The sequence below is a fragment of the Octodon degus genome, unplaced genomic scaffold (genome assembly GCF_000260255.1).
Source record: "Octodon degus isolate 3935 unplaced genomic scaffold, OctDeg1.0 scaffold00031, whole genome shotgun sequence".
Lineage (NCBI taxonomy): Eukaryota > Metazoa > Chordata > Mammalia > Rodentia > Octodontidae > Octodon > Octodon degus.
Window position 1 is genome coordinate 13,690,489 of NW_004524607.1, and position 23,094 is coordinate 13,713,582.

A 23,094-nucleotide genomic window follows, 5' to 3' on the forward strand; every position below is an offset into this window, starting at 1 on the left:
GAGTTGGCTAGCTCCCAGGCAGAGGCTGGAGTCCTTCTAGGTTTCTATAGCCCCAGATGTCAAAAAAGACTATTTTAACAGAATAAAAAGGCACCCTCCATATAGACCCATAGGAGACTTCCCCTTGGGGCCTGGGCTTCCCTGCAACATGGGGGCTGGGCCAAGGCTGAGGTCTCAAGACAAAGAGTGAGCCAGGCAGGAGACACTGTACCTTTATGACCCAAACTTGGAAGTCACTGTCATCATTTCTACTGTCTTCTGTGGGGAAAGCAGCTAAACAGTTTCTTCTATGCCCAAGGGGAGGGAAAGTAGGCCCACCTTCCCCACAACCAAGGCAGGGGAGCCCACACAACAGGGTAAGAAGACTGTCGGGTGTCGGGTGGGTTACCCATTGGTGCAGCTGTCCTTGACAGCAGCTGTCTGCTATAAACTCCACCACCCGGAAGTAGCCACTGTTAGTACTTTTACCTATTTGTCGGTGCATTTTATTTTAATTGATTAATAATAATTTGTGTTTATTTTAATTTAAATTGAAATAAAATAAAATTATATAAAATTATAAAAATTTTATAAAAATAAATGTTATACTTATCATGTAAACAATATTTTGAAATAGATATACATTGTGGAATGACTCAAAGTAATAAAGATAATCATTAAGTCACATGCTTTTTTATGAGATTACATTTCTTTTTTTTTATGTTTTCTTTGGTTTAGAGATTACATTTCTTTTTTCAAAAAAACATGTCTTAGGCTGGGCTTGGTGGCATGGACCTGTAATGCCAGCACTTGGGAGGCTGAAGCAGGAGGGCTGCTGTGAGTCCAAGGCCACCTTGGGCTACCTAGTGAGTTTAAGTGGCAGTCTGAACTACATAGTGAAGCCCTGTCTCAAAAAAAAAAAAAATAAATCTTTGTTGAGATTAATTTGCATACTCTATACTGTACATTACTTACTAGTACACAATTCAAGGGTTTTAGTGTATTTATAGAATTGTTTAGCTATCACAGATAATTTGAGAACATTTTTATTAACCCCCAAAGAAACTCTGAACTCCTCAGACATCACTCCTTCATCCCGCCTCTTCAGTGCAGCCCCGCCAAAACTGCTTAACTGTTTTGCTTCTCTACATGTGCCTATCCTAAATCGCTAAATGAAAGAAATCACCCAACATGTGTCCTTTTGTGTCTGGCTCTCTTGGCGCTGCGCATTTTCAGGATCCATCTGTGTCACCATGTGTATCAGTACTTGATTAGTTTTTGTGGCCAAATTGTATCCCATTGTACTCACGTCACATTTTTGTGCATCCCTTTGACACTGATGGATAAGTGGGTTATTTCCACTTCTTGGCTATGGTGAGTAGTGCTGCATGAATGTTCCTGGACAAGCTTTTTGTGTGCGACTATGTCTTCATTTCTCTTGGGACTTACCCTAGGAGTGGAATTGCTAGCTCCTATGGGGACTCTATGTTCTGCCAGTTTTCCAGACATCCCCACAATAGTTTGAGACGGTTGTGGTTTCTCCACATCCTCACTGACACGGAGCACATCTTTTTGAATGGACTTGCACAGGAGAGAAGCAATCTGCTATTAACTATGTTTGGTGAATTTGCATAAGACCATGGACTGCTCCTGGCTTTGGTTCCACACTAACAAAGTTGGACACTGGATTAAACTTGGGCTCTTACACTTCTTGGGGTCTTGCAAAAAGACCTCTACCTGGGCAGAGCTCTTCACCCCAAACTTTAGCAAAAGGCCAAATGATAATGTTTTAGGCCTTTGGGTTGCAGAGTCTCTCTCTGTTGCATGAAAAAAGTTGGACAATGTGGAAATAAAACAGTGAAACTATGTGCCAATAGAATTTCATTTACAAAAACAGATAGCAACCCAGATCTGTCCTTCTGGCTATAGTCTGTCAACTTCTGCCAAAGAGGGCTTCAGGGAGCCTGAGAGATGGGCCTGCCTGGTCATGGGGAAGGAGACCTCAGGAGGAAAATCTAGGCTCTCCTACTGGCTCTGATAATTGTTTATTTTATTATCATTGTTCATGTGAAGCAGAATTGAAAGATGAGATGTAACCAAAATGTATGATGTGTGTTTGAATTTAAAAATCATCACAATAAAAACACATTGGCACCAATGCCCCTCAAAACTCTCCCCATCACTTTGAATACATATTTATTGTGGCATTCTTGCCACTTTCTGAGGCAGCTCTGGACACCCTTTTTTCTGAGTGTTTTGCACTGTCGCCATTGCCTTAGTGTCCTGAATCAGTTCTAAACTTTGCTGTACACTGATCATTTCGAGCTTGGGGAAGATCCAGAAGTCACACAGAGCCAGATTTGGTGAATAACTTGCATGAGGGATCACTGTCATGTGTTTACAAGCCTGCCTTTCTGTTGGGTGGCACTTGGCACCAGCATTCACTGTAGGTTTGACTGAAAGAACACTTTCAGAACTGCTGCAGGAAGGGGTAAGAATGGTAAGTGTGTTTGAAGCGAATGAAAGGACTTGGAGAAGAACTTGTGGCAATATGTCTTTTACTGTAGCAAATATTTATTTAAACACTTTTTAAAAAATCAATCTTTGCATTTATTGTTCAGCAGGGAGGTGGGCATTCATGAGACTCCTGTAAGGATTCATGGCAGTATTATTTTACATAAGCCAAACCTTGGCTCAGTTGTCAACAATCTGACTTCTCTGAGCCCATTTTCTCATCTGAGTCAAGAGTAACATGTGCTTCATAGTATTGATGTAAGCACTGAAGGCCCTGGCAAAAGGCCCAGCATAGTGTAGGCAGTACACACAGGTCGATCCCTCTTTTCCCCCTTTGAACATCACTATAAAATATTACACTCCCAATAGCTGTGAATGAAGTATGCAACTCAGGCTTGAATTCTGATTTTGGAATTAGAGGCCATGTGATACTCCAGGTCTGAAAGCCCCTGCCTGTACAAAGCAAGTAAACTTCAGCCCAGCTGTTAAGGAGTTGTTTGTTTTTTATGTTTTCGGTACTGAGGAGTGAACCCAGGGCCTCCTTACTGAGTTCATTCCCAGCACTCTTTTCTATTTTGAGGCAGGATGTCACTAGGTTTCTTGCCCAGTGGGACTTGAACTTGTGATCCTCTTGTCTTAGGTTCCCAAAGTGCTAGGATTACAAGACTTTAGTTTCTTTTTGTGTGTGTGTATTATTATTATTTTTTAAAAAAGAAAACAAGTTACAAGGGAGGGCAGTTAGTCCAAAATTCCAGAGCCAACTTGGCCCTGTTTTGCCGGGTTTAGAACCGACATGCGACCATGTGATTTGTTTTTCGAAGCTCTAGCCCCTGGGTGAGGGACAGAACTCTCTATCCTTGTTCCCTTTCGATGACTTAGATGCTCATATCGTGGTGCACAATCATGCAGTCACCTATATCTTCCACTCTCTGGGCTACCAAAAGATGAAAACCGGAAACACAGGCCACGCTACCTCAGAGCCTTGAGCTGACACGTGCGGCCTGGATTTGGAACCAGCCTCGCCCCTCCACCTAGGCCCCACCCCCTCGGAGCGCCATTTTTGCCTATTGGGCATCCAAGTGCCCCTCCTAGCCACGCCTTCCACGAGACCCCTCCCCCTGAAGCCCCTCCCCGTCGAGGCCCCGCCCCTGCCGTTGCGCGGCCGGCAGGAGGCGCCGCGGCGCGCGCTGATCTCGGGCATCGGCTAACGGCGGGCGTGGGAGCCGCGCGGGAAGGCGGCAGCTACGGCTGGCTGCGCTGGAGGTGAGTGTGGGACGCGTGAGGAGGGGCGGCGGATGCGAGAGTTGCCCGGGCGGGGCTGCTTGGCGGCTTCGGGGTCCCGGGTCTCGGAGGCTGCGGCCAGGGGGCGGTGGAGCGCGCGCGCGAGGCCGCGGGGCCGCGCGGGGCGTTTCCCCCGTGGTGCACACGGGGAAGGCGGGGGGGGGCCGGCTTGTTCGGTTGCCATGGAAACCGGCGTGCTCTTGGGCCCTAGGGGCAGCCCCTGAAGGCCTAAGATCCGGAGCGGACAGGCCCGCAGGACTTCCCAGGCTCGATCCTGGGTCCGCCCCTTGCTCCAGGGACTCCTGGACTTCAGTTTCCCTGGCTGGGTCTTGAAGGGGCCTCCTGGCGCGCGACGTCCCGCGCTTTCCCACCACCCGCCCGCCCCGCAGCACGTTCTCCACTTGTGCGCCCGTGACAGGCATTGTTTCCCAGCTATTTCTGTCCCACTTCCAGCCCCCCGACAGAGACTGCGTCTCGGGAGACAGATGCTGCGCTGGAGCTCTAGCCGTAAGGCGGACCGGCTCCTGTCCCAGGGGAGCCAGTGGGTGGGGCCTTGGCGGGCTGCAGAACTGCCTGCCCAGCCCCTGTCTCCTGTCAAGTGTTTGATTAATCTGAATTGCCAAAAAGAATTTGATTACAGGTGCCACCTCTGGTGCATTCCAGAGGGGAGCCAGCCTTCAACCCCGCTGGGAGTCTGTCCCTTTTCCAGAAACCAATCTGGCAGGATGACACCTGACTGAATTATGTTTGCATGCAATGCTAGGTTCTGGCTGGAGCTGCAAAGTTAGGATTTAGGGAAGAGGGGCATAAAGCACAGTGTACGTGGTCTGCTAATCCGCTTTCCCTGCTGCTGGAATGATAATGGGTTCCACATTGTCCTGTTGGAACGGAGCAGTGTCCCTCCACCCATGTCAGCATGCACTGACCACTCCCTGCCCCGGAGCTGTGACTTGAGCTTGTTTTTCTTCAAACATGGGGACTAACATTTGCTACAGCAAGTGCCCTGCTCCCTGGCTGTTTGGCCTGGAGGGTTCCCCAAAGTGTTTGTGTGACAGAATGAAAATTGAACAGAAAAGGAAAAGGCAGGTCACACTTCCCAGAAAAAAAAACAAAACAAAACAAAACACCAACAGATCTGATTACTCTGGTTACCCAGGATGTGTTCTGTTCCGTAGTTTTTTTTTTTTTTTTTTTTCTTTTCTCCCACTTCTTGCCTTTTAAGAACCAAACCTGTTTGGACAAACAGGCTGTATGCTGCATTCTGCATTTAAGGAAGAAGGTAATCCAACTGCAGGTGGCGCTGGTCACAGGCATCTATGGCCATAGGGAGGATGACCATTGAGGAAGAAGACTTCCTGAAAATCCCAAAGTAGATAAGGTTGGGAGTTCATAGGGGTGAAGGAGTTGGGAAGGAATGAGTCACTGCTTTCCACTTACATGGTCTCCTTGCTTTGCATGGTTTTCCTGACTCTGCTTCAGAATCTGGCACCAGGGGCAGCTAGAAAGGAGGGAGGGGTGCTACTAAAGTTCAAATACCACAGCCCCTCACTTGGGAGGGGACCTGGTGGTTACGTATTTGTAATTTTCCACTTGTTTCTTATTAAAGCAGAACTGTGAGAGTATCAAACCTTACCGAACCTACATCAGACGATACAAGGTGCTCATCGCTTCTCCATGTGACTTTGTGGCTTTCCTTCCACCTAAGGAATGTTTTCTGCAGCTTTTGACATTGTGTTTCCATTTACCTTCAGACTCCATCTCTCGAGACAGAGGCTTTCTGTGTTGTCCCCCACTTTGGACTAGGCTCTGGACCTTGGGGAACCTCTGTCCAGGGAGAGGTCCCTTGGACTTGAGGGAGACCAGTTAGGCCCGTTGTCTTTGGAGGTCAGGTTCCCTTAAGAGCGTGTGCTGGCTTCTGAGTAAGGGTTTCTCTAGAGGCAGGGTTGTGCAGCCCTCAGGGATGGTCTAGAGGGTTGACTTGTGAGGCATTGGTCTCTGATCTCAGGTTCCCTTTAGGGACAGATTTGAAGCTGCCAGTATGTGCAGATGCAAAGCTGGCAGTCTGTGATGTAAATGTTTTCTGAAAATGCTTTTATTGTTACTTAAGTGAGGGATCCATAATGTGGAGCCACCAGCAGCTCTGGGCTTCTTGGGATTTGACAAGGAGACTTCTCATATGTTCCTCCAGGGAGGAGAAACTGCAAAACTTGTTGAACTTGCGAGTGCCTTTTGTGACCAGTAGCTGGAACCTCTGGGACAGCCACCGTTTGAATGCAGATTTAAGTTTGCAGAAAGCTAGTACAGGATGAAAGGCTTTGCAGTGATATATCCTAAGCAGTAGGTTGTAGGGACAGATGGATGACCTGCCATCTAGTGGGACAGGTGTTAGTGTCAGGAACCCAGGCTTCTATGTGTGAAGTTTTAAAGGAGCTGGGAGTCCTCACGGAATGCTTGGCAGTGACAGGCTTGTAACTGGGAACAGCATGGTGGCCTGCTGGTTTGCTTCATTCATGAGTGGCTTGGTGGCAGTGAGAGCTCAGGGACAGGAAGCAGTGGGCAGTAAGAAGATACCCATATCATGGTATCACCTGTGGGGGTCTGGGCAGTCACATTCCTGGGTACACTGAGGATCCCTACACAGCCACCAGCCTTCCTCCTAGCAGTTTCCAGCACCCATAGAACTGTGAATGAGCTGAGGTTGGGGTATAAATTGATTGCAGTACAGTTGGCTGACTAGAGTCACAGTGGCAGGTGCCCTTGCTGCCTTCAGTGGGTCTCAGGCACTCTTCACAGAGCTTTCTATAATATAGGTTCTTCTTTTGACTCATTTATCAGTCTTTGTGGAGGAATATGAATACAGAAGGCATAAGTCACCCAGAAATGTGTGCACAGCTTCTCCCTGTGCCTAACCTTGCAGCACAACCTCAGGAACCTGGCCCTGCTCTCAGCTGACCTGACCTCCTCGGGCGCATGAGGGAGACCCACAGATAATCTCCACCTATAAACCCTGTCGAGTGCTTAGAGAACTGGGATTAGGATTCTGCAACACATTAAAGCTTCACAGGGCCATTTCCCTCTCCTAGTGAGTCCATATCTCCAGGGCTAGATGTGGTGGGTGGAATGCACACATTCCAGACATGCCTCCCCCAGTCCTCAGCAGCTACAAGGACACCCTGAACTGGGTCCCAGGGAGGTGTCTCCTTCACACTGTTAGCAGCCTCTTCTGCCAGGTTATGAAGGAGCAGCACTTTCTTGGGGTTGCTGGCTGCAGTTTGCCACTTCCCAAGCTCTCCATGTGCATGTGCACCCGTGTGTGTGTGTGTGTGTGTGTGTGTGTGTGTGTGTGTTAGGTCTCACTATGTAGTTCAGTCTGGTCTTGAACTCACTGTGTAACCCAGGTTGGTCTCAAACTCACAGCAATCCTTCTGCCTCAGCCTCCTAAGTGCTGGAATTATGGGTGTATATCATGCCCTACTCCCTACTTATTTGTTATGGTTTTGTACTCACAGAGAGCCAAACTGGGGCCCTACTTGTTTGCCCCTTTTTCCTGGCTGTCATGGTACCAGATGGTGGGCCTGCTGGGACAATCTCTGCTGTGATTCTGCAGTACCTATCTGTACTCTGCTGTCAGCCTCAGTTCCCTGTGCACTGTGGCCAGCACTTCCCAGAACTGCAGCCTGGGACGAGGGGACCTAGTCATGTTTCCAAGTAGTAGCCTGCTCTGAAGGCATGTCAGCCGTCCCAGCAGTCTACAGCCCAGTCCTCAGCTTATGTGCTCCCACTTGAGGTGCTCTGTGTGCTGGGCTCCGACACGAGCCCATCTGTGGCTGTCCCACCTGTTGGATGAGTCTTACCTCTCCACTCTTAGTGCTAACCCATTTTATTCTGTCCTCCAGATCCCACTCTCCCCACACTTTGGCTGACATCCTCGGCCCTCATCTCTGAAGAACTGCCCACCATGTTTTATGGGACTCACTTTGTCATGTCTCCACCCACCAAGAGCAAGCTGAAGCGACAGGGCCAGCTGCTGTCCAACATGCTGTCCCGGACACTGAGCCACAAGTACCGGGACCTGGACTCTACCCCATGCAGCCTGGGTGCCAGTGATGACCCTGCAGAACTGTCCACCCAGCTTTCAGCTCCTGGAGTCCTGAAGGTGTTTGGGGACAATGTGTGCACAGGCACCCACTACAAGAGTGTCCTGGCCACTGGCATGTCCAGCGCCCGGGAGCTGGTGAAGGAAGCCCTGGAGCGCTATGCCCTGGACCCCAAATGTGCTGGCCAGTACGTGCTGTGTGATGTCGTGGGTCAGGCTGGGGACCCTGGACAGCGGTGGCAGGCCCAGTGCTTTCGGGTGTTTGGGGACAATGAGAAGCCCCTCTTGATTCAGGAGCTGTGGAAACCCCGAGAAGGTTTGTCCAGGAGGTTTGAACTGAGAAAGAGGTCAGATGTAGAAGAGCTGGCTGCCAAAGATGTGGATACCATCACGGCAGGTAAGGGAGAGGCCATGGGGCAAGGGCAGGGAGGTGGACAGGAGCAGAGAACAGGGAGTAGAGGAGTAAATGGGTAGACATTTTCTTGGGAAGAGGTGAGTGGAGTCTGCTGTGAACCTGAGAAAGCTTATTTGTCCACTACTTTGCTTTCAGTGGCTTGAACACAGTAGTTTGTCAGACTGGTGGTGCCCTGTGGTAGCTCCCAATGGCTTTGGCAGTGTTTTAGGCCCAGTCCACCCATCTGTTTGATTGGGTCATTGTCTAGCCTTTGTTATACATTGCCTGCATTGTCACATATGCCTCACAGAACTCTTCAGACCTGGTTAGAATCCCAGGGGACAGGGCAGTCAGAGCCTCATACCCTCCTGGTATTGCCAGGTTGTAGGGTCTGTAGCAGTGGGGCTGTGCAGATTGTGCAGGTGATTTGCAGGGGTCTGTGGAGCTGAGGCAGTCAGAGGCCTTTCTTGGTTGAGTCCCAGCCTGTAGGCATACTGTCCGAGAGAGCCAGAAGTAGGGGCTTTGCTTGCTTACCCTTGGACCTGAGGACCCAGTGGCCTTGGCCCAGTGCTTGAGTCTTGGTGATAATTTAGTTGATGAAAAGTGACTAATAGATGCCAGAAAAATAACTTTTTCAAATACCAAAAGATCATAAGCATGTTTTAGATCAGGCTTATTTTACTTTACTGTCTTACATAAGCTGTGGCCCTGACCCATTGTCCACAGAAGGACACCTTGCAGCTCACTGAGACTTAGCACTCAGTTTTGTGGTATTTCAGATAGAGAGCCCTTGCTCTGGCCCTTGCTAACATTCTGGGCACCTCCTCAAGGGGTTGTGACCACTTACTTTGTCCAGCTCTGCTTCCTCAAGAGCCTTTTTACCTGGGGTATGGCGTGTGAGACAGGGATGTGGGGTAGCTGTGGGACCCAGCCTGACCAGTCTGGGTCCTGGTCTGGAGCACAGGGTGACACTGCAGAGCCATGAAGGTTTAGTAAAGCTGCATGTACTTGATGCTGCTGGGGTGCTCAGTGAGTTGGGCGAGGGGCAAGGTCCTTGTGGTGGGACTCTTCTGTCATTGGCATCATTCAGAATTGCAAGCAGTGACTAAGGGTGCTGAGTCTTGGCAGATAAGCGCTTCTCTGCTTGTCTGCAGCAGAGTCCCCTTTTGCTCTACAGGCCACTGTTTACAGGGCTCCATTTTTGTCCTCATCCTGCCTTGAAGTGATCCAGAGGACTTTTGTCCCTTGATATCTCATTCCAAAAGACCTGGTGTGGGGAAGAGGTGGGAGGTGGAGGCCCTGCAGTGCTACATGGAGACAAAGGACCCTTGATAAAGGAGGTAGCATTTCAGTCATTCTCTTGCTCGGCTTTTCTTCCTCCCCTAAGTGGGCAGCAAAGAGCAGGCTGGATCAGGCCACTGTAGGGACCAGCAGCGCCTATTGTGAGGTCAGTGTGCTGTGTCACCTGGGTGAGGCAGACTTGGAAAGCCCGGACTGTTCGCACAGTGGCTACTAGCCTGTGGGGAACAGCAGGGGCCAGTGCAGGTTGCAGGATGCTGAAGTTTGCTCTGCTCATCGCCCTAAAGCTGCTCTTTTTACACAAGTGAAGGCCAAAGGAAGTGCCACAGCTGCAACCTCTTAACCCTGATGGCTTTTCAAGCCCTCCCAATAAAGAGCCCATTGAGCTGGCCAGTCTGTATGACCTATTTGTTGGGTGACAGCAGGTTGCATTACCTGCCCAGCAGGTCCAGGCCCAGGCCCCAGGACATCCTCTCTGGCTGGCCGTTTCTGGGTGTTGCCTGGGCACCTAGTGCTTATAAGCTCAGTGCATGGTTGCAACTTCCAGTCCTCTGCTTTGGGCAGAAAGGGGCCCTGGAGGGCCAGGAATAGAAAAGCAGACTCAGTGTGGCCAGAGCATAGGAGATCCACAAACACCAGGGACGAGTTCTGCCCTTGACAACAGGGGTGGGCCTGACTTAGAGCCATACCCCAGGGCTCTGACCTATGCCTGGCAATCCCTACAGTGAAGACACCAGAATACCTGGTGCATGTGTACACAAACATGCGTGCACATAGTGGTGTACACAAACATGCATGCACATAGTGATGTACTCAGCTGTTCCCTGGGAAAGAGCCCAGTGAAGCCCTCAGTGGCATGGAGGTGGCCACTCCACGCATTCTCTCAACCCCTTCCCATGCTCTCTGGGAATTCAGGATACAGAGGAGGGAGCCACTGTGGCTGGTTTTGTGCCTCCTGAGGGCCTCCCTGAGGCTCAGTGTCACCTCGCTATCAGGTGTCTAGGGGAACAGCATAGGACAGAGAGTACCTGGCCCTGAAGGAGGGGACAGGGGCTGCCCACCGTGGCTGCATGGTAACCATGAGCCTTAAGTAGAAGGTGGGGGTCACTCCCTATCCCTGCTACACTGCTCCGTTGTGTCTGGCCCTGTTCTCAGCCTCTTTGACTGCAAGGATATTGCATGCCCACTTGTCCTGAGGGAGCCCTAGTGCAGGCCTACATGCTGTTGGTGCTTGGTGGTGGCACTTGCTGCTGTGAAGTGAATTTTCACAGCAAGTGGATGCTCTGTTTTTCAGGAAGATGGAAATTGGGCTGACATTGGACATCTGTAGGGCAGGCCAGGGAGGACCACAAAAGGCCTGGTGCAACTTCCCCTTTATCTTCTCTGAGGGATGGCCTGAGGCTCCCATTCCCCCAGTGAGGGAATGGTCACATCTCTTTGGCAAAGGTGGGAGACCTGTGAGTACTCACATGTACATCGTGTGTGTGCGCATTTATGTGTGTGTACACATAAACACACATACATACCCCTGGCTTCATGCTCTGGGGTACCATAACCCAGAGGCTTCTTGTCCAGTTCTCTTTCCTATCTCAGCAGGCCTTATACTGATACTGCCTGGTTCCCACCTTAGAAAGCTGAGGCTGGTACAGGAAGGGGGAGAGGGCTGGTGGCTGCTGAGTGGCCAGCTCCAGTGGACCCAACTGATGACAGCCACCCAGTGTCTCAGGAACTGTTCAACTGTGTCTCTGCACCATTGTCCTGCACTTTTGTGTTTAGTTTTCTGTGAACATGGCCCTTCCCATGCTGCTAGATTCCCTGCTTTCCACACTGTGCTGAAGGGAGGTGACAGGGAAGCGGTGCTGGCTGGAAAGTAGCCCTCAGTAGTTTCCTTGTGGCTGGGATTTAAGGCCCATTCCATGTGGAGAGACCTGGTTCCTGTCACTGAGATAAAAAAACGACAGTCACTCTCACTGTGGGGAGGGTGACAGCAGGGCCATGTGGTTTTTGTCAGGGGCTAGGAACAGGTGAGAGAGGGAGTGTGTATTGCTCCCGAGCAGTGTGCTGGGCTCCGGGAGGCCTGTCAACTTCCTCCCCTCCCTGAGGTGAGTGAGAGAGATTTTTTGAACTGGCTGCTCCCCATCTCACTGATGGTTTGTACTGGACACCCCAGCTGTGAGAGACACCCTGCACCTTGGAGCAGTGTCTGGTCCCCAGACGTCTGAGCTCCAGATATAGCTTCCTCATGTGTCCAGGACATTGCCACATCCACTGGGGAGGACTGCCCACTGGACTCAGCCCAGATGAATGCAGTTGGCGCCCCATACCCAGCACCTGTGTGCACCTGCGGCCGTCAGACCTGCCCTGATGGCCCTGCAGCCTCACTGGTCTCTCCTACGTGTCTTTCTGGGGGATTGGGGCCTCGCAGACCTCACACTCAGAGAGAGGATAGTACAGATTGCAACTGTATTGATGGGCATCTTGTGGCCTTCAGAGGCTCCACCCTGGTACCTTCTGAGGAAGGGTCAGTTTGCTTTGGCTATCTTCTTTGTAAAAAGGCAAGTGTAATGCAGGGTATGGTGACACACACCATGTTGCTCACAGCCAGTGTCACAGCATTTTGGGAGGCTGAGGTGGGAAGATCACAAGTTGGAGCAAAGCCTGGACAACTTAGCAATTTATCAAAACCCTGTCGCAATGGAAAGAAAAGAATTAAAAAGGGCTGGGACTGGGGAGATGGCTCAGTGGAATAAGTGCTTCCTTGGCAAGCAAAAGGGTCTGAGTTCAATCCCTGGTTCTGCCAAAAAAAAATTATGACTTGAAAAAGGGCTGGGAATATAGCTCAGTACAAAACCCTGGGTTCAGTACCCTGTTCCTCCACCCCAACACACACACACACACACACACACACACACACACGCACGCATACAGTAAGTATACAGAACTTTTAAGGTACCTGAAATTTGAGGCTAAACAAAGGCTCAGGATGTTGTGGCAGTTGTTTAAGAGTCTGATACACTGCAAGGCTCATGACTGAAAAGAACAGCCCATCCAACGGAGTTGAATCTGCTCTGTGGTCTCAGCTTCTGGGGTTCCATGGGGTGCACTGTCTCTGTAGAGGCCGAGTCTCTGTGCTACTGGGTTTGAGGTGGCAGATGGGGACAGACCTGTGTTTCTGCTGCATGCTATGTTGTGCCACCTTGTCATCTTTTGACTGGCAGTGGCACACATTCCCCTGGGGACAGCTAAGATCAGGCCCATGGGAAGCCACTGCTGTCTTTGTGTCCCTCTTGTGTCCTCAGGCTCTCCAGCCTCCCTGTGTCACTTTCTTTTGGAACTGTTGTCTTTGCAATGGATCTGACTCTTAAGCCACTCCTGTCTTGGCATGAAGGGGTGACCTGGAATGCCCTTCTTCTTGTCTTTTGCAGCGTATTGCCAATGATAGGGTCGTGGTGAAAAATATTCATTTTATGTGGTTTTGTTAAAAACAAAACAACCCAAATTTTTTTTTCACCAGACTCAAACAAAAAGTAATTGAATTTAAAGACTTTCTCAGGAGGCATTTCTAATTAGAGAAAATTAAGTCAAATAGGATGTTGCTCATAGCCAGTGTCATCCTTTGATTCACTGTGTAGATTTTAAAAACGTCCTTCCCTTCAGTTTCATCTCAGAAGCACCATGTCAGAAAGGCCCACCTTACCCCATGACAGCTTGGGACCAGCAGAGAGATGTCCAGCCATGTGCTGTAAGGAGCCACTGTTGGAGATGTTTTGTGTTGACACCTGAAACACAAGGATGTCACCACTTGTGTAAGATGTTTGAAAGACAGAAGACAAAAGGCAGATTGGCAAAGATGTAGCCGAGGTGGACATCTCAGGTCCTGACCTAAGTAACCAATAGACAGAGCATCTTCAGAGGTGATGAATTTAATTGGAATGAGCATTACAATGGGAATACTTGTGCTATAGTAAACAGTGTACATGTGCATTAAAGGAAACAGAGAAAAAGTGTTAAAGGCGAAATGAGGGTTCAAAAGTTGCCTATGTCATTGTTGGCTGGGGAGGGCAGTAACAAGGAAGACACCAGGCCAGAGTTGGATGGGCAGTTGCTGGGCAGAAGCCTTATACGGTGTTTGTGGGAAGGTGGCCATGGCTTTGGTACAGGGCTGTGGCTCTCCAGTTGCCTGTGGTTCTTGTTGCCAGGTGCACCTGCACGAGATCCTCTCCTCCATAATGGCTCACCATTATTTTATTTTTGTTAGGAGTTGACCCAAGTGACTCCATCTTGATCCTGGCAGCTTTCAACCAAGGAAGGCTCGCCTAGTGAAAGAAAAAAAAAAGTAGTCGTGAAGGCTGGAGAGATAGCTAATGCATTCTGGCACATAATGTACTTTTTTTTTTTTTTTTTTGGTGGAACCAGTGATTGAACTCAGGCCCTTGCGCTTGCCAGGGAAGCACTTATTCCACTGAGTGATCTCCCTGGCCCATAATATACTATTTTTAAAGTTCATTTCTCTAAAGAGGTTTATGAGGTTAAAGGCAAGGCCTAATCAGAACTGGAGAAGGGGTCTTCCAGATAATGATTTCCTAGTGACTTAAATGAGAAAGTTCTCTTTCATTTGCTGGCAAATATTCATTGAATGGCCACTTTGTGATAGGTACTTGACTAGGTGCTAGGTAGGAGTAGAGAACAGCTGATGGCTAGGTGTGTTGTTGTTATGGTTTGTATCTAGTTGTCCCCACAAAGCCTCATGCAGTCATGGGGCAGGGACTTTTAGGTTTGAGACTAACTCATGATCCACTGGGATTATGGGTCTTAGTACTGCTGGAAGTATGGGTGTGTGTTCCTTCCCCAGCCTGGGGTGATAGCCTCAATGCAATTTAAGGGAGACAGACTTCCTCTTTCTTTTGCCATTTTTGCTGTTCTGCTGTCTTGAACTGCTAGCCTCTGCCATGTGCCTCTCTACCTTGGATCCAGCTGAGTGTGGACTGAAACCTCCAGTACCTGTGAGCTAAATAAACCTTTCCTTTGTAGGGCCAGCCAAATAGCTCAGCGGATTAAAGTGCCTGCAAGCAGTTCAATCCCCAGGCTTGCCATGCCAGCCCCACCCCCAGGGCACAGAGGGCAATTGAGACTGGGGGTGGTGGCACTTGCCTGAAATCCCAGTACTTGGGAGGCGGTAAACAGGAGAATAACTACAAGGCTGATTTAGTAGTGAGACACTGAACACCCTGTAGACCCTTTCTTAAAATACAGGGAAAAATAAATAAATTAAAAAAACTTTCCTTCTTTCATTTTGGGTATGAGGTATTTATTTGTCCACACAATTAGAGAAGAGTAACTGAGACAGGTGTCACATTATAGTAATCCCAGCTTCTGGGGATGTAGTTGGAAGGATTTTATTTTTGGCTGGCTCAGGATGCCTTAAGGGCAGGTCTAGTAAGGCATGAGGAGCTGGGGATCAAACCCCAGTATCCTGCACCTGTGACTGCATTTGCATAGCAGGTGCTTAAACAACTGAGCTAACAGGCAGGCCCCCCTGGGGATGTAGTTGAACAGTAGAGTGCCTGCCTAGCATTTTTGAGGTCTTGGATCTAATCCTCAGACCTCCCTTTGCTCCCCACAAAACTATACAAAATCTGCTAACAAAATAATCATATAATCTTCGGTCTAAGAATCTAGCAAGCAATAAAGACAAGGATATAACTCAAAACATAATTACAAATTGTTTTATGTACTATGAAAAGCATAGATGCTAATTTAGAGTAAGGTGAGGAGGCTCTGTCTGAGCAGATGAACTTTAAACCAGTGTCAGAGATTGACAGCGGGGTACAGTTGTTGGGATGGGAGAGCATTCTGGCTGAGGGAACAGGATTGTGCAGAGACCTGGGGATGGGAGAGAATGAAACAGGTTCAGGGCGAAGAAAGAAGGCCATTGTAGCTGGAGACTAGCAGGACGGAGGCAGGTGAGACCCGGCAGTCAGGAAGATCACCCTGGGCTGTTAGGTACTTTAGGTTGCTTTCTTTTTCTTTTTCTTTTTCTTTTTCTTTTTTTCTTTCTTTCTTTTTTATTTCTTTCTTTTTTTTTTTTTTTTGGTGGTCTTGGGAATCGAACCCAGGGCTTTCACTAAACTACATGACCAGCCCATTTTTAATTTTTTATTTTGAAACAAGGCCTCCCAAGTTGCCTAGGCTTGAAGTTGGTGATTCTTCTGCCTCAGCCTTCCAGAGTGTTGTGATGGCGGGTGTATATTATGACATCTGGCTTACTGTTTATTTATTTTTGTGGTGCTGGGAGCTATTTTGATTTTAGACTAAATGTAATAGGAGACCATTGAAGGAGTTTAAAAAAAAAAAAACTAGTCTGGCTCCGAGGTGCAGAATGTGTTGAGAAAGTCAGTAACAGCTGTTTAAGTGATCATAGAACTCTATGCAGGGTTGCTGGTGGCCCTGACTACTGTTATGGGGAAACAAGTCAAGGATTCCAAAAGTGTTTTGAAGGTAGAAACCACATGAATTGTGAACGAACTGGATGTGGAGGATGAGGAAGAGGGAGACATCAAGCAGGACTTCCAGGGTTCTGAGTAAGTGGAGATGCCATTTCCTGAAATGGAGACTACTGAGACAAAAGTAAGTTATGGGGAAAATAGTTTTCTTTAAATTATGTGAAGCTGAGACATCTCAGTGGAGGGGGAAGCATGGTAGTCAGACAGTATAGATCTGATGCTCAGAAAGGAGCCTGATTATGAACACTTTGAGTAGGTGACATGTAAGGACATGAAAACTGATAGATGACCTTGGTAATGAATGTATGTGCATTGTGAAGTAGTGAGGGCTTAGTGTGGAAACTGGAGGGTCTGCAACATTTAGAGGGGGAAACTGCAAAAGACTGAGGAGTGGCCGGAGATGTAAAGACAACACCAAGTGTGCTGTCACAGGGGCCAGCATGGGGCTTCTATAGGTCAGAAAAGATGCAGATCATTGGGTTGACTGGATTGGGCAACATGGAGGTCACCAAGGTACTTTCTAATATCAGGAGTTTGTTTGTTTGTTTATTTGAATGTTGCACATGTAAACTGAACTGAAATGGGTGAAATGTAGGTTTTAAATTTCTGCTAATATGTAAGGTTAAGTATCCTGGAAAATCTTTGAATAAACAGGAAGTGCATCTTTTAAGCATAGGTGATTGCTCAAAACAAATACAATTTCTAGGGATGAAAAAAGGAAGTATCTTTTTTTGGGGGGTTGCAGGGTCTCACTACGCAGCTGGACTCGTGGTGATCCTCCTGTGTTCAGCCTCTAGCGCTGGGGTTACAGGCATGCGACACCATGCCTGGACTCCACCTCCGGCTCAGCAAGCCCGGTGGGTGGGGCAGGTGTGGATTGTGGTGCCAGGGATCAATCCCTGGCCCCTGGGATTGCCTAAGCATGCACTTAGTCAACTGAGCTATCTCGCCAGCCCTGAGGAAGCATCTTAAAGCCACAGAACTGTATCATATTCTGAACCTGTCATTGTGCTGGAGGTATTTGTCAAGTCTTGGCAGTAAGAGACTTATGCTGAAGAGCTGCCCCCAAAGAGAGAGAAAGCTCCTGGGACTTTAAAAGAGAGTTAGGACCGAGAAGCCTCTCTCTATACGGTTAGAATCCTCTAAAATTCAAATTGGAGGGAAAAGATAAAAAGAATCTATTACTGGGCAAAGGATGAGTTCTCTTTCTTGACTTGGGCTTGACTCTTCCTTAGAATTGAAAACCAGTTTTATTTTTTTCCTCACATTTTTGGGGGTTTGAAATTGTACCACCATTATTTGGATAATCCCCTGGAATGAGAATTACATTACAGTTCCATTTGATAGAGCACAAGGGCATCTGGAGGACATAAAAAGCAGGACCCTCTAGACCCTCTTTGGCAGGCCACATCTTCTAGACATGTATCCCAAACTTGACCGGAAATGAGCTCAAGATCCAAAATTACAAGACACAAGAAGTCTTGCCACCTTCAGGTGTCGATGGAAGACAACAAACCATACAACTAAATTTTCAAGAACATTAGGAATGAGAAACATTGGTTATAGAACATTAAATAGGTATGTTTAATATATTTAAAGAAAATATAGAACAAAATGTCATAAAAAAAAAAAAAGTTTATTGTTTGCCTGGCAAGCACACAGACCCGAGTTTGATCCCTGGTACCCAAGCGGCTCTGGCCCCAGAATCCAGGGCACGCTGTGCCGTGCCAGCCCTGAAACTGGGCGTGGTGGCGCACGCCTGTAATCCCAGCGCTGGGGAGGCTCAAACAAGAGGTTCACTCTGAGTCCGGGCTGTGTAGAGAGACCCTGTATTAAATAAATGAATAATTTAAAAAATATTTTTAAAGAAAAAGTAATGGTGGGCTGGCCAAATAGCTCAGCGGATTAAAGCGCAGGTGCAGGGGCTAGAGGTTCAATCCCCCGGGCCTGCCCCACCAGCCCCGCCCCGGGGTGCACTGAGACAGCAATTGAGACAGGGCATGGTGGTGTGCGCCTGTAATCCCAGCACTTGGGAGGCCGTAAACAGGCGTATCACTACGAGTCTGATCTAGTAGTGAGACCCTGAGCACCTTGTAGACCCATCCCTAATATACTGGAAAAAAAATAGTAATGGTTCCACTAATAAGAATGTTACGTAAATCAACTCTTCAATGATTCTTCAACAGCAGAATGTATACAGCGCAGAGGGTGCTGGGAGATGGCAGCACAGGTGTGGGGAGGTCTGCTGTGTCTCTGGGAAGGGACGTGGGTGTGCCGAGCAGCGTGGGGGTCTGGAGGCCAGAGCGTGAAAAGCGCGGCCCTTCCAGGACGCAGAGAGCGGCGCACGGGCTGCGCAGTGGCGGGTTCTGGGACGCGTGTGTTCTGCGTCGACGGGGGAGGACACGGGCGCCGACGTGCGCAGGGCCCGCGCGTCCGTTTTCTCCGGGCGCGGGTGGGCCGCGGTGGCCTCTGCAAGGTGCACTGAGCGCAGGCTTTAGGCCGAAGCGCCTCCTGTCGCCTCCCCGCCTTCGCGAGGCCGGACGCATGCGCGCGCGTGCGCAGTCCGTTCTGGACGCCGCCAGCGGCCGGCGCCATGTTGGCCCCCAGTGGCAGGCTGGCCAGCGCTTGAGGCGTCCGCACGCAGCGCTGGGCCGCGGGAGCCCGGCCCTCCCGCCCACCGGGCATGAGCCGGGCGGCGGCTGCCCGGGTCCGCCCGCGCTAGGGAGGATGCCTTTGGCGGCGGCCACCCCGGGAGCCTTGCCGCAGGAGCGCCTCGGCCTCTCCGCGGCCATCAGCCTGGCCGCCCCCAGGGACGCTGACCGCGAGCTCACCCAGAGGCTCATCGAGACCCTGCAGCCTTTCGGGGTGTTCGAGGAGGAAGAGGAGCTGCAGCGCAGGACATTAATTTTGGAAAAGTTGAACAATCTGGTGAAGGAATGGATAAGAGAAATTAGCCAAAGCAAAAACCTTCCTCAAGCTGTCATTGAAAATGTTGGGGGAAAACTTTTCACGTTCGGCTCTTACAGACTAGGAGTCCACACAAAAGGTGCCGATATAGATGCGCTGTGTGTTGCCCCGAGACATGTTGATCGAAGCGACTTTTTCACCTCATTCTATGAGAAATTGAAACTACAGGAAGAAGTCAAAGATTTAAGGGCAGTTGAGGAGGCATTTGTACCAGTTATCAAACTGTGTTTTGCTGGGATAGAAATTGATATTTTGTTTGCAAGGTTAGCATTGCAGAATATTCCAGAAGATTTGGACCTAAGAGATGACAGTTTGCTTAAAAACTTAGATATTAGATGTATAAGAAGCCTTAACGGTTGCCGGGTAACTGATGAAATTTTACATCTAGTACCAAACATCGACAACTTCAGGTTAACTCTGAGAGCCATCAAATTGTGGGCCAAATGCCACAATATCTATTCCAATATATTAGGTTTCCTCGGTGGTGTTTCCTGGGCTATGCTAGTAGCAAGAACTTGCCAGCTTTATCCAAATGCAGTAGCATCGACTCTTGTACGTAAATTTTTCTTGGTGTTTTCTGAATGGGAGTGGCCAAACCCAGTGTTATTGAAAGAGCCTGAAGAACGGACTCTTAATTTGCCAGTGTGGGACCCACGGGTAAATCCCAGTGATCGATACCATCTTATGCCTATAATTACACCTGCATATCCACAGCAGAACTCCACATACAATGTGTCTGTTTCAACCAGGATGGTCATGATTGAGGAGTTTAAGCAAGGACTTGCTATCACACATGAAATTTTGCTGAATAAAGCAGAGTGGTCCAAACTGTTTGAGGCTCCAAGCTTCTTTAAAAAGTACAAGCATTATATTGTACTTCTGGCAAGTGCACCAACAGAAAAACAACATCTAGAATGGGTAGGCTTGGTGGAATCAAAGATCCGCATCTTGGTTGGGAGCTTGGAGAAAAATGAATTTATTACCCTGGCACATGTGAATCCCCAGTCATTTCCAGCACCCAAAGAAAATCCTGACAAGGAAGAGTTTAGCACAATGTGGGTGATTGGGTTAGTGTTAAAAAAGCCAGAAAACTCCGAAATTCTCAATCTTGATCTCACCTATGATATTCAGTCTTTCACAGATACAGTTTATAGGCAAGCAATACATAGTAAGATGTTTGAGGTGGATATGAAAATTGCTGCAATGCATTTAAGAAAAAAGGAACTTCATCAACTACTTCCTGATCATGTTCTTCAGAAAAAGGAAACACACTCAGCAGAAGATGTAAGGTTGACAGCCGTGGATGACAGCAGCCTCTGCTTGTCTGTAGACAGTGAAAACATCTTAGTGCCTTCACCTCCTGGCACTCAGGACAGACATAGCCCTGCTTTGGCTGTAGTGGCAGCATCTGTGACCAATATGCAGGCTCCTGAAGTTTCTCTGCAGCAGATGAATCCCAGTGAAAGCTCAGGGGTTGCACTGAGTGAAAGCATTCCTCAAACTCCCTCACAGCCTACAATTTCTCCACCACCAAAGCCCACAGTCACCAGAGTTGTTCCTTCAACACATCTGGTAAACCACCCTCCTAGACCTTCAGGAAATGCAGCAACAAACATATCTAATCCCATAGTAGGAGTTTAGAGGACATCTCATCTTATAAAGAAGCAAATGCCAAGAAAACCAAAGCCAAAAGGGAAAAACCAGACAGATAAGCACAGCTCAGAAACTGTGTAGACAGCAACTTATTTGCTGGCTTCCCGGGAAACATCCAGCACAGATAGATCCAGGATCACAGCTCTCACTGCAGATTCTGTTCCTGCTACCAGGAATTCACTGAAACATTGAGTGGATAGAAACAACCCCAAGGGCCCACAAACAGTTTCTGCCAACTCAGCCTGTTTTTAGATGATACAGAAGGAATGTGAGGGTATCAGACTAGATAAGACTCAGAGTAGATTTATGTTCACTTTGGTAACATCTTTTATGGCCAAATCTTGGCCAGAAGTCCAGATTAGCATATTAAGCTATAAGTACTTTTATTAATGCCTCAAATTATTAATGTGTCAGCAACATTCACATTAACTACTTCAATGGACTATTACTCGTTAGGGGGGGAAAACTCTAGCTATATTTATAGCCATGACTAACTTCTGTACTAAATTCATGTTTGATGAATTGTTGGGACAATTTGCAATACAAACTAGTATCAGAATTCCTTATACTAATGATGTACTTTATGCATTTTTAAAGTTAAGAACTAGAACTAATTTTGGATTTTAACTTGGTGAATTTTAGTTTTTTAAAATTTTTTTTCCTGAAGTGGTTTCTTCACTATTAATCTTAAACTTAGAGACTGTTGGACAGTGGTGTAATATACTTCAGAGAAAGCACAAAAGTAACTTTAGCTCAGTCCTGCTGAGATAGCTGCAATGCTTTAAAATGTAATGTCAACCCTTCGGATATATATTTGACATCAAAACAGTAATTTCTGTCTTTAGTTTTGATAGGACATGATCAAGAAATAACACATGGGTTTTGCCTATAGGATTACTTTAGACAGTGTATAATCAGCAACCCAGTGTTGTCTTTGAGCTTACAAAGCTCCAGAGTCTTGTCTTCAATCATTTCATCCGAAAGCAAAGAGCTTTTTGCCTTTACCCTCTTCTGTTTGCTATGTGTTGCAAGGTATGCTTGTTTGTTGTTTTGTTAAAAAAATCCAGGGTACTAGTATTTTCTAAACCATGATGTGAAATCAGCAGTCTTGTGCCCACATAGCACAAAACAAATTTGGATTTTATGGCTAACATTTTAGTAAAACTTCATTAAATGTAATGACTGTAAAATATATTGCTGTTCTATGATGGCCATTTGATCACTAAAGGTGGAAAGTTTTACAAATTCCACAGGATATCTGCTTTATAAGAAAGCTGATTTCCAATTTTAAATGTGGGCAAACCATTTTCTGCACAGATTTTAAACCAATTTTTAATGCCTTAGCAGAATTCATTAATTTTATCTGAGTCATGTAAAAATTTTTAATAAGCTTGGCATCTAATTGGCTTTTTATGGTTTTGTTTTATTCTATCATCAATTAAGAATACTTTAAAAAAATCCCTCATAGTAGAGCAGCAGAACCTCCACGTTTAGAAACCATGAGGGACAACAGATGTAGACAGGTGAAACAGTCCTACAATGGACACAGCAGCTGAACAGCCTCCCCAGGTAACCTGGCTCTGTCTCTGCACACTCCCAACCGTGTGCCTTTATACCATATCTGCATTTTTTCATATTAAGCAGCAATTACTTTCCCCTTTCCTAGATTAATTTTCCAAAGTTGAAGTATAGTCTTTTTTTTCTTTTAAGCTATGCAGTAATTGAGATGTTCTGATGCTAGTGTATACTGTTTATGTTTCTCAGACTTTTGCCCTGTGCAGTCACCTAACCCTTCCACCACAAGAATCAGGTGAAATGTGCACAGCCTTTGTATTTTCAGTAGCTCTGTGTTTGGTTGAACTTCCCAGGCACAAATTTAGTTTTGCCAATTTGTTTATACATTGGAAAAATTTGTTTAACTGTTTAATGTAACTGTACTTGTTTTACCAAGCTGGAAACTTGGGACTTTTTAATTCTAGTTATTATTGCCTATCAGATTATTTTTTCATGTGATGTATGTCATGTCTCATGACTGGAGTTTGCTTTGTTATGTAATATCTGTACTCCTTGTATTTTCAAGCACTATTTTGAAAACAGATAATGTATTTCTCCATTACAAGCACAATAAAAATAAATGGCAAATAAATAAAATGAAATTAAAATGCTGGACAGTAATGCTTAAATCTAATAATAAGAATTTAGATGTTATCACATTGTTCCAGAGGAAAGTAGAGACGCTGATGAATTCTTTAGCTTTAAGTTTAAAATTAACATTTTCCCTAATATGGAAAGAATTAAAATTTTAAATCCATAAAGATTTAAAAGTGGAGGTAAAAAATACTCCTTCTAAAAGTGGAAGTAAAACAATGTAAAAGCAGGAAAGAGAAAACAGTAACAACAACAACAAG

General features: G+C 47.2%; 2 protein-coding genes across 6 annotated transcripts in view; both read left to right on the top strand.

The window, feature by feature from the left end:
- The first annotated feature begins 3,707 nt into the window (after positions 1-3,707).
- The window catches only part of Radil (Rap associating with DIL domain), a 61,089-nt gene continuing 41,702 nt past the window's right edge, over positions 3,708-23,094 (top strand). For 3 of the 5 annotated variants that reach the window (XM_023713506.1, XM_023713508.1, XM_023713507.1), the window contains exons 1-2: positions 3,731-3,756; positions 7,671-8,267. In XM_023713506.1, coding sequence (XP_023569274.1) covers positions 7,733-8,267 — 535 coding nt within the window. In that variant the 5' untranslated portion in view covers positions 3,731-3,756; positions 7,671-7,732. Of the gene's footprint in view, positions 3,757-4,261; positions 4,272-7,668; positions 8,268-23,094 lie in introns of all 5 variants that reach the window. The other 2 variants (XM_023713509.1, XM_023713510.1) reach the window with 1 other exon arrangement.
- On the top strand, positions 18,761-22,070 carry Papolb (poly(A) polymerase beta). The gene is given in 2 exon segments (XM_012514368.2): positions 18,761-20,617; positions 20,619-22,070. Coding segments are annotated over 2 exon segments (1,869 nt in total). The 5' UTR covers positions 18,761-18,793; the 3' UTR covers positions 20,664-22,070.